The sequence below is a fragment of the Diplotaxodon limnothrissa genome, linkage group LG7 (assembly GCF_057381915.1).
Source record: "Diplotaxodon limnothrissa isolate DT_005_m linkage group LG7, D_limnothrissa_male_GT1.1, whole genome shotgun sequence".
Classification (NCBI taxonomy): Eukaryota; Metazoa; Chordata; class Actinopteri; order Cichliformes; family Cichlidae; genus Diplotaxodon; species Diplotaxodon limnothrissa.
This window is the reverse complement of record NC_140602.1, coordinates 9,783,924-9,799,167: the sequence shown is the minus strand read 5'-3', so window position 1 is coordinate 9,799,167 and position 15,244 is coordinate 9,783,924. Positions and strand designations below refer to the sequence as shown.

General features: G+C 40.7%; 1 protein-coding gene across 9 annotated transcripts in view; it reads right to left on the bottom strand.

Annotated features, from left to right (window-relative positions):
- The window catches only part of shank3a (SH3 and multiple ankyrin repeat domains 3a), a 250,984-nt gene that overhangs the window by 56,212 nt on the left and 179,528 nt on the right, over positions 1 to 15,244 (bottom strand). For all 9 annotated transcript variants that reach the window (XM_085359158.1, XM_085359160.1, XM_085359162.1 and 6 more), the window contains one exon: positions 8,584 to 8,765. In XM_085359158.1, coding sequence (XP_085215284.1) covers positions 8,584 to 8,765 — 182 coding nt within the window. The remainder of the gene's footprint in view (positions 1 to 8,583; positions 8,766 to 15,244) is intronic.

Sequence of the window (15,244 nt, the reverse complement as noted above, 5' to 3'; positions counted from 1 at the left end):
TTGTTATCTGTCAACACAACACTTGTTCATTCTGGTTCAATCTTGAGATAAGTGCCTTTTTTTAAGCTCATTGTTAATTGGCGTAACAAAATGGTCTAAAAATGGTCGGGTACAAGGACTGGACTGAAAATGCGTGAAAAGGCAGCAAATGTCCAAAAAAAAAAAACCAAAACATTGCAAGCCTGGAGAACTATTCCTCAAGGATTTTTTTTAAATTTAGCTCCTTTGAAGCTAAATATCAATAAAACGAAATGAAAACAAAAGTACAATTATCACATTGAAAAAGCTGAATAAAGTGGTCAGTGAGTGTACATTGTATTGTATTGTACCAGAATGCATCAATGTAACTCCACTTGTAATATGGCCACTGGAACAGCTCCCATAGCCCCGACTGAAGATCCAACTGTTCTTCATTAAGCATCACTGATATGTTACACTGATAACATTACTGAAAGCCTAAATAAATGTTATGTGATGTGAAATAGGAACTGGCTGAGTCAGGATATGACTATATCTCAGCCTTCATAGCAATGTGTATGAGTGCGAGTGTGTCCGTGCATTAAACAAAGTGTGTGAAGGTGAATGAGAGCATTCCAATAAGCAGAGTGCAGCTGTTATTAGATTTGGATCCCTGCAGTCTTTATTAAACCTCAGTTCAGTTCTCTGTAATAGAGAGTGAGAGCAGAGTTGCATCTTTATGAAACAAGAGGACACAACCAGAGACATGCTAACACATGTGCACGCACACACATACACTCACAAACACACACACTCAAGAGCAAAGAGGACCATGTACTTTGTATAGAAATGCAACAGGGACATAGTTATTGCCTGCAATATGTGAGACGGGGACTGCATGAAGGGAGGACACTTGGAACGATGAAGATTAAGTAGCTTTTCTAAAAACTCAGAGGAAAAAATGTAAGAAATGATTGGGGAAGAAAATTATGGACACTGAAAAAGATGAAGGTGGACACAGAAAGGAATAGAGGTGGCAAGCAATTAAGAAGGAGGTGCGCAAAAGGGCAAGTGGACCCCAGAGTAGATACAAGACAGAATGGAGTACAGGGCCAATAAATAACAAGGAAGAGGAATGGTCACACTGCTAAGAGTCAAATATGTGCTGTGCCCTGAGTATTCCACTGAGAGTGAAAGAGAGAGAGGTGGGAATGGAGAGGGAGAGAAACTGAAAGAAATAAAGACTTGACAAGTTTAAGAAAAAATATAAAGAAACATGGACAGAAGGGGGATGCTTTTTGTGAATGACAGGAGAAGGAGTGGAGCAAAGGAAGAAAGCTGGAGAAAAGGTAACAGGGTGGGAGTGTCGTAAATTATAGTGGGAGGAGGAACAGGAAGAGAGGAGTGAGGAAAACTCCAAGGCTGACTCAGAGGGATCCCTTCTCACTTCTCATCTTATCTCAACTCCTCCCTACCTACCTTCCTCACAGGCTTGAAGGGAAGCTACATCACATTCTTATTCTTTCATGTTCATTTGCTTTTTATTCATTCTTTCACTCCTTCTGTATCAACCCTCAGGTGGAGATTAAAATAGAAGGAACAGCTTCCTTAATATTTACCGTCTTTCTTGGGTTCTATTTTTCCCTTCCTCCAGGGCAAAGCCACATAAAATTCCAGCTTAGATTTTAAAGGAATGAAGGAAAAATATATTAAATAAAATACTGTTTGTCATTAAATAAAAGGAAGTCTAAAATGAAAACAGAGACACACATTGATACTGAAGAAAAAAAACATATCTGGATCACTTGACATACTGATGAGCAGGACCAGAATATAGCAGCGATTGATTAGCTGCAGACTAGCTATTGATTGCCTGTTGATTTTTAAATAGATCAACGATGGATTGTTTGCTGCTGAGTCTTCAATCACATAGCTATTCGTTTGACCGACTAGTCACTGACCAGTTTCACATGAATGATAGTGTTCAATTGTGATAAATAAATTGCTGCACCCATGCACACAATTCATTACATGCCAAAAAAATGCTCAGTGCTGACTAAAACTGCACGTGATTCAGGCTGGCTAGTGAACATGAGGTTGAATTTAAGGCCATTAGTAATAACAATAACCTTGAAGGACCATAACAGTAGGATATTGCTGCCACGACAACAAAGAAAATTGCCAGTATCATCATCTATCGATAAAAAACGAATAAAACCATATGCCATTCATTGCGACAGCGCTAATGCTTTGGGATGGTACCACTGTGGATTTCCTGTGTCAGTAGGAGGTATTTGGTCTCCAGCAACACTTAGGTGGGTGGTATGCATCAATAACATCCAACTAACTGCCAAAATCCAAGGTTTCCCAGCAGAACATCAATGTTATTCGCTTCACCTGTCTGTGGGTTTAGTGCTGTGGTTGTTTAGTATACATTTATGCTATGACTAAAGTCTAATTGCTAGTTTAATGCCTTAAATATAGTTAATTCTTGCAAAATTGTTTTAAGTTTCAGGGTAACTGCATGCATTAGAAAACAGAGCTGATCAAGAAGAGGTCAAGACACAGGGCTTTTTGAAATTTGCTAAAAGCCACCCTAGCTGACACCAGCAGGTTAGGACATGACCTTTATATGCACATTTCCATGCTCGCGACTGCTAAGTAGGTTGATAATTTACAGAACAGGAAACGCCTGTTCGTAACAAACATCCGCAGTCTGTTCAACTTAAACTGTGTGCCACACTGTACATGATAGAGTGATTGTTAGTCAGAAGCATAACAATGTTTCTGTTGAATATGTATCTGCATCAGTCAATGGCTCCTGTTTATGCAGCAGTGTTCCTGCTCATGTTTATTCATACGCTGATTAACTCTGCAACTGCTGTTTCTGCTGTGTCTCTAATTAGCATTTTGTATCAGGCTACATCTCACTAAGTTAGATGTATGTTAGGCAAGCATGGGTTTTAATTTCAGTTAGAGGGCAAGTGTGGGATGATCCTGTCAGCCAGGGTGCACCATATGGGGATATTTGGAAAACAAACAAACTAACCGGAAAATAAATAAATAAATAAATAAAAAGGATGAGAGTGGAATATGAGGACAGGTGGTGTGTTCAGCAGGGAGCAGGTAGGTGCGTGGGCAGGACTTTGCACCCTACTGCTACTCTGATTGGACAGCAATGTCCTTGCCTCAGGCTTGTGACCCTGTCCAGTATCAATAGCGCAGATGCACAGCTTGGAACATTATGAATGACCAACAAGTGAAATCTGTTAATACACTGACTAGCTTCAGGTCCATTTTGTGATAACATTAATTGCTCCTGAGAGACACTGGGCACAGACTCCAAGTCCCTTATCCCTCAAACACTTTTGCAATATTTTATTAAATATCTGTATGATCTCTCAGGCTCTCCTTGTAGAATCACGCAAGCAAATATTTTTAAGTTTCACTCTGTTAAGTAGATCAACATTTTATTAAATAAAAGGTGTAACTTGCTGGTAGAAATTGCCTTTAATCAGAGATCATTTCTCTAAGCACATTTAGTGAAAATGCTTTTTTGTAACAGCTCACAAATATGGAAAAAATACCACATAGAAAAAAGTGTTTCATCATAGTTTATCTTTGTATAAATGTTTACTTCACTTCTGTCTTTTCAGTTTCTATCTGAGAGTAAAATCCTTGGTAAACAGAGGTCATGTGACTCTGGTTTCTCTTGATGTTGTAGTTAATCTTTAATTATTTAAGGCAGGGGATCTCAAACTTTTAGCACGAGGAAAAAAAACTAATTGACACTGACTAATTAAATGCATCTACCATTTGCAATGATAGTGTTAATATTCTGCACACATTGGGTGCGGCCAAACCCCATTAATCATGTTTGTGAATGTCTAATCTCAACATTACTTGCACTGGTTTCATTTTCATGGCTGTCTGCAAGATTTATAATGGCGTTTGGAGAAGGTGTATGTGGTGTGTGTGCACACAGGTGCGCGTGTGTGTGTGCAAGAGATGTAATACACTGTTACGGAAGCATGCTCTTAAGTGTGTCACCTTGTTGAGGAGAAGAATGTCCTGAACGTTCGGTTAATGCTCCCTGTGGAGGTAGGATGGTAGGGAGACAGCACGATGACACACACACATCCATTACTTTAAATGTGTGTTCTACGTGAAATGAGTTTAAGCAAGTCTATATAATGTGTGTGTTTATACTGGTGTGTGCATGTGTGGGTGTGTGTGTGCATGTGTGTGAGGATACATGCTTGGCAAAATGCTTGACCTGGTTGTGTCCTCATTTGTTACCATAGTGACTATAAGTGGCCTTCAAGAGATGTCCATCCAGATGATAAGATCAGATTACATCAATGGAGGGAAAGAGCAGAAACAAACACTGGGGTGAGCGAGGGAATGAGTTTAAACAGGGATGCGAGAGGGTCTTAGGAGCCTTTAAAGTAATGTAGGGATCAACACACGCAGGCTGACTACAATACTTGATTGTCTTGTAAAGATTAATTTCCTTGAACCACCATTACGGGCCTGAGCACAGAGATGCACAATCAAAAACACACCTTCAAATACAACATGATACCAGTACCAGTCAGAGAGTGACAAAAGATGAACAGTACTCATTACCTAACACTAACAGTCTGCTTGGAGACCTGGATGTGGATGACCCTGCTAAATGCAGGACAGAGGGACTGCTTGTCTAGAACAAGGCTGTCTAGAGACATTGACTGCAGACAACAGACTAAAAGACTGACAAGCACATAGTGAAGAACGGGAACTTTTCCAAGCAAAGAGAAACTGGTTATGATAAAGTACATGATAATGTGACTACAGTGTTGTTTAGTTCAGTCACTGAAACTGACTCATCTACTGATGAAGGATGAAAAAGTGGAATGACTTTAAATTTTCACATTATTACAATATTGGACATTCTTTTATAATTAGACAACACCACAAATCAACACTGCAATATTAGATTTAAAGAAAAGCCTGAAGATCCCCACTCACTGAGGAAAACAGATACAGAATACAGTCCTCCAGCAGTCAAACTATTTGTTTTTCATGAAATAATGGCACACAATTTTGTCTTGTTAATGGTTTAGCTGTTCAAGCACTTTGTCATCCTTCTTTCAAACAATAATATATCATTTTACCTTCATGTTCATCATATTCATCATCATTGTCAAGAGAGTAATCATCAGCATCCTCACAGCATGGACTGTCTGCTATAAACCACCACAGAAATCAATAAAGAGCTGATAAACGTGTAACTTTAGAACTTTAAATGGCACAAGCAAATGCACAAACAATAACAGCTAACTTGTATGGTTTATCCTAACAAGCACAACACAAATTGTAAAATTTTTGTTGCGTTTTAATTTGCAAACTGTCTGAAAAAAAAAAATTAAAAAAGTAATTAAGGATGACTCTTCACTTTTTGCTGCAAGCCCTCTTCAACTGCCAAATGAAGCTGTTTAAATAGTTTGCTTTTATTCGATTTTTAAATTTATTTCAAAGAATTTCCAATTAATATCTTGCAGCAAAAAAAACCCCCAATAATAATTAACTGTGGATACATATAAGAGACATCATATGGTTCCTACTTGAACTATGGGTTCTACGTTTAACTACAGGCTATGGGATGTGTTGCAATACAGATCTGTTGTATTTACCATCTGAATCCAGATAATCATTGTTCACTAAAAGTGACAGGACACAAGAAATGGATACACTGTTGATACTATTCTCAGTTTTTTTGGATTAGATGCATTATATTGTAACAGAAAATGAGAAAATTATAGACATAATGGAATGGGAATACTACATGCTACATTCTACTGTGTAGAACAACACTATGAGTCTAATCAGTAAAGATCTTCAATGATCACATGATGTTTTAAACTCTTTCTTGTACAACATACAACAATCTATGCCTCAACAGGCTGCCAGTCTTACAGGTGAGCTAATGAAAGTTACATGTGTAAGCTTGTGCTCGCTCATGTAACCATGGACTCTAGCCAGAGACTTACTCACACAGAAACACACAAACACAGAAATCATTTAGTAAGATTTACCCAGTCTGATCTCATCATAGGGATGCTCCTCTGGTATAGCAGGTGATTAGCAAGGATGTGTGGACATTAACAGGAGGACAGAGATTAGCTTTGGTTGGATATTGGGGGCGGGAGATAATTATCTAAACACAAATGAATCATCTTCATGTTAGAGGTCCAACGAAGTAGCTTATTCAGCTTTGGGAAACAAATAATACTGATGATTTTTGCTTGGCATGCATGCAAATTCATGTAAGCACACATAGAGAAACTACTCTTGCATCCCTAAATGTGTTTTTGATCTGTCATGATAATCAGACAAGAAAAGATAAAGAAAAAAGATCCTCCTATGTACCACGATCTCTTTTACTTGTTTTACGTCTTCCTGTCTCCCACTGTTAAAGAGCCCTACTACTATTAGCAGCTCATTCATTTATGAATGCAGATTAGATGAGATCCATTATGTATCAAACCAAAGGTCATACATCCCTAAAGAAAACGGCTTCTCAAGCTGAGCCTCCCTTTGTGCCAAGAGAGCTGGTCATTCTTTTTAAGATTGTAAAAACACTAAACAGATTTTTCTTTCTATTTTTTTTACTAAACAGGGTTTTTCCAGGCTCAGAATGGGCATTGTGGGGTGGCACGATAGTAGAGTGCAGACTTACTCTACTTACTTTATTTGATAAAAAGCTTTTTGAATTTTCTGACCATCTGATAAATAAAAAAGTGAATTACACTTAATTACATGAAACCTTGATTAACAAGATAAGTGTTCTATACACAAAAGAAAGAAACCACAAAAAACAAAACTCATTAAACCTGAACGGCCAGGACCTTAAGCCTTTCAATAACCAGCTGACATCAGTGACATATTTCTCATTTTATATCCTGAGACTACATAAAGGCAGTAAACGCAACATAGTTATGGTTATGATGGTCACTGTTGCATAAGGGAGCCAGATGGTTAACTTGGCCGGGCCGGGGTGCTGGCAGCTATGCAACGATAAGCTCGTTTCCTGCATGGCTAACATGAAATAACGACAAAGCAGTGGGTTTTCACATTAGTGGCAGGGTTATGGATTTGGTTTCACAGACAGAAAAGCTAGTGACAGCAGATCCATTCAGTGGATGGAAGCATACTAGGCTGCTGTTGAGTCATCACATTCACAATAACATTTGTGTCAACCTCAGTATGCATCACTGTTTCATAAAATGCTGTATCACTTGGTTTTCTACAGGAAAAACAGCACTCTGATAGCTTTAAACAACAGCAGTATTTCCACAAAACAGACATGATACTATGAAAAGGAGGCGTCAAAACACACAGGAGGAGGTCTGCTGAAAAAAAAGTTTGTCAGGGAAGACAGAAGACAGAAAACATTTTGGTGAATACTTCTGTATGTGTAAGGACAGTGAAGGCATCGTGGCACTAGGTTTAGAGTAGTGTTTGAGTGACACGCTACTGAATGTTTTTAAGAAAGGAATAAGAGGGAAAAGGTATGGTGTGTGTATGTGTGTGTGTTTGTGCATGTCGATCATGTGTGGGGACATTTGTGTGCTTTGGTTGTTTGCACAAAATCCAAATTGAAATGCCAAATTGACCCTTAATCTGTACTTCCTGTGCCTCTGTAGATCTGAGAGCAACATAAGAGGTCTCCGCATGAGTGTTGCCCTACTCTCTCTGGTCTTTCTAAGGACATGAGGGAACTGTTTCCATTAAGCTAATGTGGGTTTGATCCATGGTGATGTATGTGAAGTGGCAGGATGTAGGGATGTGGGGTCAATGCGGTGCTGGGTGTCTGTGGACAGGCGATAAGAGAAGGGAGAAAAGCAGTTGTGTGTTCAGGGAGAAGCACTCTAAGAGAGGAGGAAGAACACAATATATGTATGCAAACCAGCAACCAATAGCACACGGGACCTGTTTGAATTTGCATGCCCTCTCCTTGAAGTAATCACGAATTTGTACTGAGATTGTACACACATCACAAGTGGATTCAAACAGGGCCAAGAGCTACTTGCTTCACTGTAGGTGTAGGGTTGACACACTGTGGTGTGCGGGAGAGGTACAGGGTGAGAAGAATATTATTGCGTTTACCTTCTACGTCATTACAGTCATAGTCTTGAGTGAAGCATAAATGGAGACAAAAGCACACACAAACACATGAAAGGAAAACCACTGCACCTCTGTGTAAAACAGAAAACAGCACATTTAAGAGGTTAATGAAATGATAAATCAAATGTCAAACTCAAACATCAGCGAAATGACTCCCAGACAGAAAGATTACATAACTGCTATGCAACAAAAAATCGTAGTGAAGTAATGGTTTGGTCTGCTTCTGAGAAGTATGAGAGCATAGGAATGTTTGATTTTTCTTACACTGCAAGAAACCCAACTTTGATACTCATGCAAGCCACATGTAGTTCTGGACTTTGCAGCACATCGTAAACATTGGTGATGATGGAAAGTTACTGTCATGCTATGAAATACAACATGTTAACAACAGTAGTGTTATTACTACCTACTTTAGTAGGTTTAGGGAGCTAGTCAAACATGTAGTAGCCATCCTACCTTTGACCCGTTCTCCACGGTTGAGTTGGATCTCTCCTTCCCCCTGTGGCGTGTAGGGCTTGACCACAATGAAGGTACGTCCTGGGACGGCACTGTAGAGTTTCCGTTTGGGCCCGCGGGAGCCTGACAGTGCTGGAGGCGTGTGATGAGGTGGGCTTGGGTCTCTCTGCACAGAGCCAGGGCTGTAAACAAATACATATGTCACTGTGGTGATTCCAGGGAGCTGGTAACTGAAGCCTGTGGTCACCGACATGTTCGTCAGCGGGACAGAAACCTGGTGACACCCCCTGGTTGTTATGGTGGCCAGGGAGGGATTCATAAACAAGTTCCAGCACCTGCCAATGAAGGGTCAATAGTCAGTGTTCCATGGGAGAGTCATCAGTGGAGAGCACACCCCTCACAGCCACTACCTCACCTTTCCCTTCTTCTTATTCCCTCTCTTCCCTCCTTAATAGCAATAGACAGTATCCTCCTTGCTCTCTTTTACCTCCTCCTTCTATCTCTCCCCTCTCCCTCGCATCCTAATCGAGGTAGAAGCAGAAACATAACGGTTAGAGGAACTGCACTGCTTCCTTTTCTGTGTGGTTCTGCCAGATCCGTCTGGAAGCCCCCTCCCCTTAGTCCAACACATCCTGAGTTGGGTGTCCAGCAGAAGTCCCCTACAGAAAGGGACAGAAATCCCCCATACGTCCCCAATTCCAGATGCTCCAGGCTGGGTTACAGATCTTGCCTCGTCCTTGAGTCCTGGTTGTCCTGCTGTGGAGGAGAGAGGCTGGGTTTGCTCCCCAACTCCCGTTCCCTCTCCCGGGAGTCCCGCCGCGTCTGCCTCTCCTCTCCCCTCCACCCCTCACACATACACGCTCTCTCACACACGCTCGCACACACTCTGGCAATGCTGCTGCTACTGCTGCTGCTGCTTTGCTCCGTGGCTCCCCTCCCCTTTGACGGCTCGCTCACATTCACACACCACAAGCCCTCTATGTGCATTCTAGCTGTGTGCATAGGCACATACACAGACAGCCCCCTCTGCTCCCGCTAACACTGCACCTTCACTAGCACGGCACATGCCGCCACCAGCATGTTGCTAACACGTCGCTTACAGACATACACACTCGTCCCAGAGCACGATTGATCTCCTGCCTGTCTGCCTGCGAACGTGCACGCACCATGGCTCCCTGAGGCAGGCAGTGATAGTATGTGTATGTGTGTGTGTGTGTGCTTGTGTGCAGTGGGGTGGGGGTCAAAAAGCTCCAGCCGATTTGGTTTAATTGTCGCTCCTCCCTCTTTTCCCTCGTCTCAAATCCTTTCCCTCTCTCTCCCATTCTCTCGCCTTCATTTCACCCTGTTATCCCTTTTCTCCTCAACATTTCTCTCTGCTGCGTCTTCGTTCTCTCTCTTTCCTTTTCCATCTTTGCTCTCTCTCTCTCTGGCGGTGAATTCTAATACAGCAGCAGCAGAGCTCCGCCTAGTCTTCATTCATCACTTCTTTGCCACCGCTCTGTAAGTTGCATTCAGCGTCACTCTGCCTCTTGTCTGATCAGAGCTTCACCATAGGTCAAAAAACAAAAAGCAATACATCTATAGTAATCACAAATAGGAGATTAATAAAAATCAAATGCTTAAAATGGCATTTCACCAATCTGAGATGTTCTTGTTTCTGTTTCACATATAGACAGGAGACTGTATTTTTACTGTAACAAGTGGTTTTCTTATGCCCTGAACTTGGACCTTGATGCTACTCTCTGCAACGTTTACTTAAAAGACAAGAAATCTCTAAACCTCTTCATCACTTTCACTCTCTTTCACTCTTTTGCCATTTCTCCCTCAGCATATTGTATCAGTCACTTTAAAGCCTTCATTCGATCCTTCACCAACCTCATGTGCCCTTTCCTCTTATTTCTAAATCCTTCGGTCTACTCTTTCCCTGATTTCAAGCATTATTTGTCTCTTTCTCGCCCACACTCTCTATTGCTTTTCTTGCTCTCCTCATCTGACCCAGCCTCTCTTTCTCTGCTTCCCTCTCTATCGAAACAACAGCTCGCTGACGGCTTTCCAATTACCGCCGGGACTGAGGCCCAGAATGGCTGCCGCATTTTAATGTCAGAGCCCGAGCACTGAACATCAGCAGCGTGCACAGCGGAGGAAGCGTGCACAATTGGAGAAGCAAGGAGTTGAGGCTATGTCAGAATGACACAGATGTGGAAAAAACCCCCTTAAAGGACCATTTCATCCATTTCAATAACTCATATATACCTCCTCCCATCCACTACACTTACTGTGAGGTTGTGTACACAGCCTAACCTTTGCTGGTCCTTGCAATTAAGCTGACCGGACCTGGGTGACACATATTATCTACTGTATGTGTCAGACAGAAGGGAGATGTTGGAGCTGTTTTTGCCCTCTCCTTGCCTGTAATAAATTGCTTTAGTTGCCAAGGATGAGGTTTAAACGGCACTTAGAAAAATTCAGATAAAAATCTTAATGATCATAAACCTGAAAGAAAAAAAGCAAAAAAAGCAAAAGCAAAGTGGATGAGCTAAGTCAAGCAGACAACTACAGCTGAACTGCACACATAAGACTCACTTTGTGTCACTTTTCCTCACCTAATTTATCAAACACGCCCTCTAAATTTAGTGGTCTAATTAAGCTGCAAAGTTCCCATGTTTCCCTCTCTGCCACGTCATTGGTGTTGCTCCCCTGCTTCGTGGCTCCGCTGCATTATTTATTCCCCTCCAGCACACCACCATCCACCTGTAGGCACCGGGGGGATTTTTACTCATCACTTCCCAATTTGTTTGCGTATTATGTTTGTGGGAAGTGACGAGCTTGGAGCCCAAACTCCAAATTGTAATTATACTCTTCTGCTGTAATAAATTATTCCAAGCTTTGATTTGCCTGACTCAAGACGAGCCTAAATGGCTTTTATTACATTTTCTACTTTCTCGATGTCGTTGTCAATGTTGTATATCAACATTTCCCAATAGAAAGCAATTTCCATTGCAAGAGTTAGTTAACTGGTTGCTTCGGGTATATCCTAGATTGTTTTGTGTTCTCCGTGGTTATAATATTGTTTAACAGCTTCCTGGAAGAGGGTATCAATAAGCTTTCTAAAATTAGTCTGAGATGGACGGACAACAAAAAGTTGACTATTTAAAAATGTTAAAGGGATTTCTAATTGATTTATCATGTGGTGTTGAGTGGCAGCACTCAGCAAAGGCAGCTGGGTCCTTGCCTTTCTCTGGAGCTTTATAGAGTCCATATCATCAAAAACATTCACTGCGCTTTTTTTCTTTTCTCTTGTTTTGCTGCAATATTGAGCGTAGCTTCAGAAAAATACAAATGTAGGACCCATTACATCTACCCTTAAGCATGCACTTGTGCACAAACTCCTAATGCAATCTACAGTATGATGGATACTCATCGTTTCCTAGGACACCAGGATTTGTCTCCGTTACGATGGCAACTATCAATTTGAGAAGAAGAAAATTCAGGTAAAAAAAAGAATCCCGAAGAGTCAAAAACATGAACTGAAACTGTAAATTTGTCATAAAATATTTGATTTGATTTATATAAAGCTCCATCCTGATTAAAAAAAAGTGCACTGCAGCTGTAGCAATAATTCAGTTTACACAGATCACACTGACCTTGACACTTAGTATGATTTTATTCCATGTGCAAATACAGTAAAAAAGGCGATGTCAGATAATATAAGATCCAAAAATAAATGTTATCCCAGTGATTACACTCCAGTTTAGGGGATAAAACCCTTTGGGAAAAAAGTGTATAGGTTTTACAAAAAAGTCATTTTAATTTTCAGTGTACGAGGAAAAAATTGAATAAGCTCTGCATATGGTAAGTGCAAACATTTCCATGTCAGTTATCAGATTCCTAATTAGGATTGATTTTGTTTTGTTTTTTTGCAAAGACAGCTAAAAAAACAGATTAATATTTGAACAGCTTGTTAATAAATCTAGCTCTTTCAGTTTGTCTCTGTGCGTGAAATCCCAGCATAAGTCCAAAGATGCAACTGCAAATGCCATTTTTACAGATGCCATCAAAACTAAGCCGCCTCAGTGTAGCATTTTCTCACATGACTGCCTTGTCTTCTCAGGTAAATGGCTTTTTCCTCAAATAGCACAGCTCTCTAAGGTGAGATGAGCTCATTATAAACACAGTCATAATCAGCATCACACTTTGCATCGTAATGATCATCAGTCTGTCCTTTGCTTTACTGCACATGAATGGACATGCTATATGCTCTCTCATTCTTTCCTGGGCAACATGGGAGTGTTAATGGCTATCAAGGCCAAAGCAGAATTTGGACTGTGCTCACTGGGCAGAACATATTAAGGTCTTAGACAGCAAATCTGTTTGTACACAGACAGCTTATGCTCTGCAGGGTCTTTAACATTAAACTAAATTAGAAGCAAGAGTCAACTGGTGTGATTAACACATAACTCTAAACTGCGCCTCAATCTCATATGTGGGAGGAGCTCAGCTAAACAAACCCCTTATAACGAGAGTCTTGCGTCTTTTCATAAAATAATCGCTATTCACTTTTCACTGTAATATAAAATTTACCCAAGATATGAAATAAAGTATGGGAGGTGTGATTTATAGTAACTTACATCACATGTGAACTCCTTCACATTATGCTTGGCAATGGGCCATAAGCCTGTAGATAGGTGATGTGCTCTATTTGTAGAGGACGTTTTCTATAAGAACACCTCAACATGTTCCTATAAAGGTGCAAAGGGAATATGGAGAACCGAGGCCTTTCACTGAGCCATGAAAGTCCTTGATCATAGCTAAAAGAGTTTGATAAACAATTTATTCCTAACTGAAATGACAGATTTGTATGTATCCCGTGGCCTTGCTCACGAGTCAGCCTAAAACAGCAACAAAGATTGCCAGCGCTTATCGATGTGGCACCTGCAGCGATACAGGTGTTGTACTGTGAAAAGGGACCTGATCAGAATTTCAGCTATCACCTGTAGTCATGAGCTCTGGAAACTGACAGAAAACAAGGCAGTAAAGTTATGTTTGCTTCACAGGTTTTTGGACCCTCAGGGACAAGATGAAGGACTAATGTATGCAGAAAGGATTTGGCATAAAAACCTTGAGGGGACATAAAACAGGAGAAGACCCTGGGGCAGCCCTAGAATATAGTGAAGGGATTACATATTGAATGTGAACTGGAAACACCTCAGAAACCCCAAAGTAGAGCTGGAGGATGTGACTAGTGGGAACAACATCAAGGCTATCATAATTATCAAGCTTCTACCGCAAATGAGTGTCAGAGCGTGCTGAACAGAGGTTAAGCTACTTGAAGAACTGGTATGTTACAGATCAATGCCAACAGCTTTGGAGAAAGACCAGCTAAAAGTAAACCACATCTACATTATTGATGAATACTGACCTGACTCTGAACATTTAACAAAATGAAAGCCATACATCTAGTTTTTAAAAAGCCTATTCAATCAAAGATCGGCTATGAAGGCCTTGGACTGGAAATGAGTTCATCACGGTGCTAAAATAGAGAGACAAACGACCACTCACACTAACATATACATTTACCACTAATTTAAAACTATTAATTAAGCTAACATGCATGCCTTTGGACTGGGGGGGGGGGAAACTGGAGGACCTAAAAGATGAGAAACCAACCGGTAGGTTCAAAATAAGAACTTTAATGCTGTGAGATGACAGTGCTGCCAGTCGAAACACAAAACAACACTAAAATGACTGCACATAATGCACTATACTGCATGAAATTACCATAATGTGGAATTACTGTGTGGCTAACCCAGTCCAGAGGGCAGTACTCTTTTAAACAAAGATGGAAGAGAAACTGCTAAATGGATCTGTGTTAGATTACTCTAAAAGATCAGTCCCTCTCCCCTGTGTCCTTCTTTGATGTATGAATTTTCCGCAGGTAAAGCAGAGCAAGCTCAACACTCCTTTTTCTCCTTTTTGTTTCTCTACCCTTTTCCTGTCCTCTATGCATACCTCGGGCCTATGGCCGTGTTGAGGTGCCATGAATAATCTTCACACCGCCAGTGTCTGGTGTGACTAATGCATAGAAAGGAAGGATAGAAGTTGAAAAAGAGGTGAGGAGAACAGTAACAGAACAAGTAATTCAAAGTTGAAGGGAGCAGCACACCTCTCACTTTTATTTGTAACATAATGGTCATTGTACAGTATATCAGCAGGGAAATGAGGCCTATTCTTTCTCATTAACTATTGGCAATGTTGTGTGACTGAATTTTTATTTAAAATAAACTGTCCCCTAGCCTCCCGTGAGTTGAGAAAAAAAAGGACGGAAACAACCAACAGCCCAAGCAACGATCTAACGGAGCCTGTGCTGGCTGAGTTTTAAAAAAACTAACTTGGCTCCGAAAAACTGAACAGCTTCATCTCTTATTTAATGTACCCTGGTCAGAGGGCATCTCATATACATACACTTCTAAATAAATACTGACGAAATATTTCCCTACTGCAACTGTGGGGAAAGTTGGATACAAAAGATCAAATATTGTATCTATTGCTCAACAACATCACAAAGTGTCTATCTGGCTGCTTGAAATCTTTCTTACAAACCCAGACAAATAACTGAGAGCTCAGGTGCACAGTTCAACATCACAATTTCTGACAATGACAC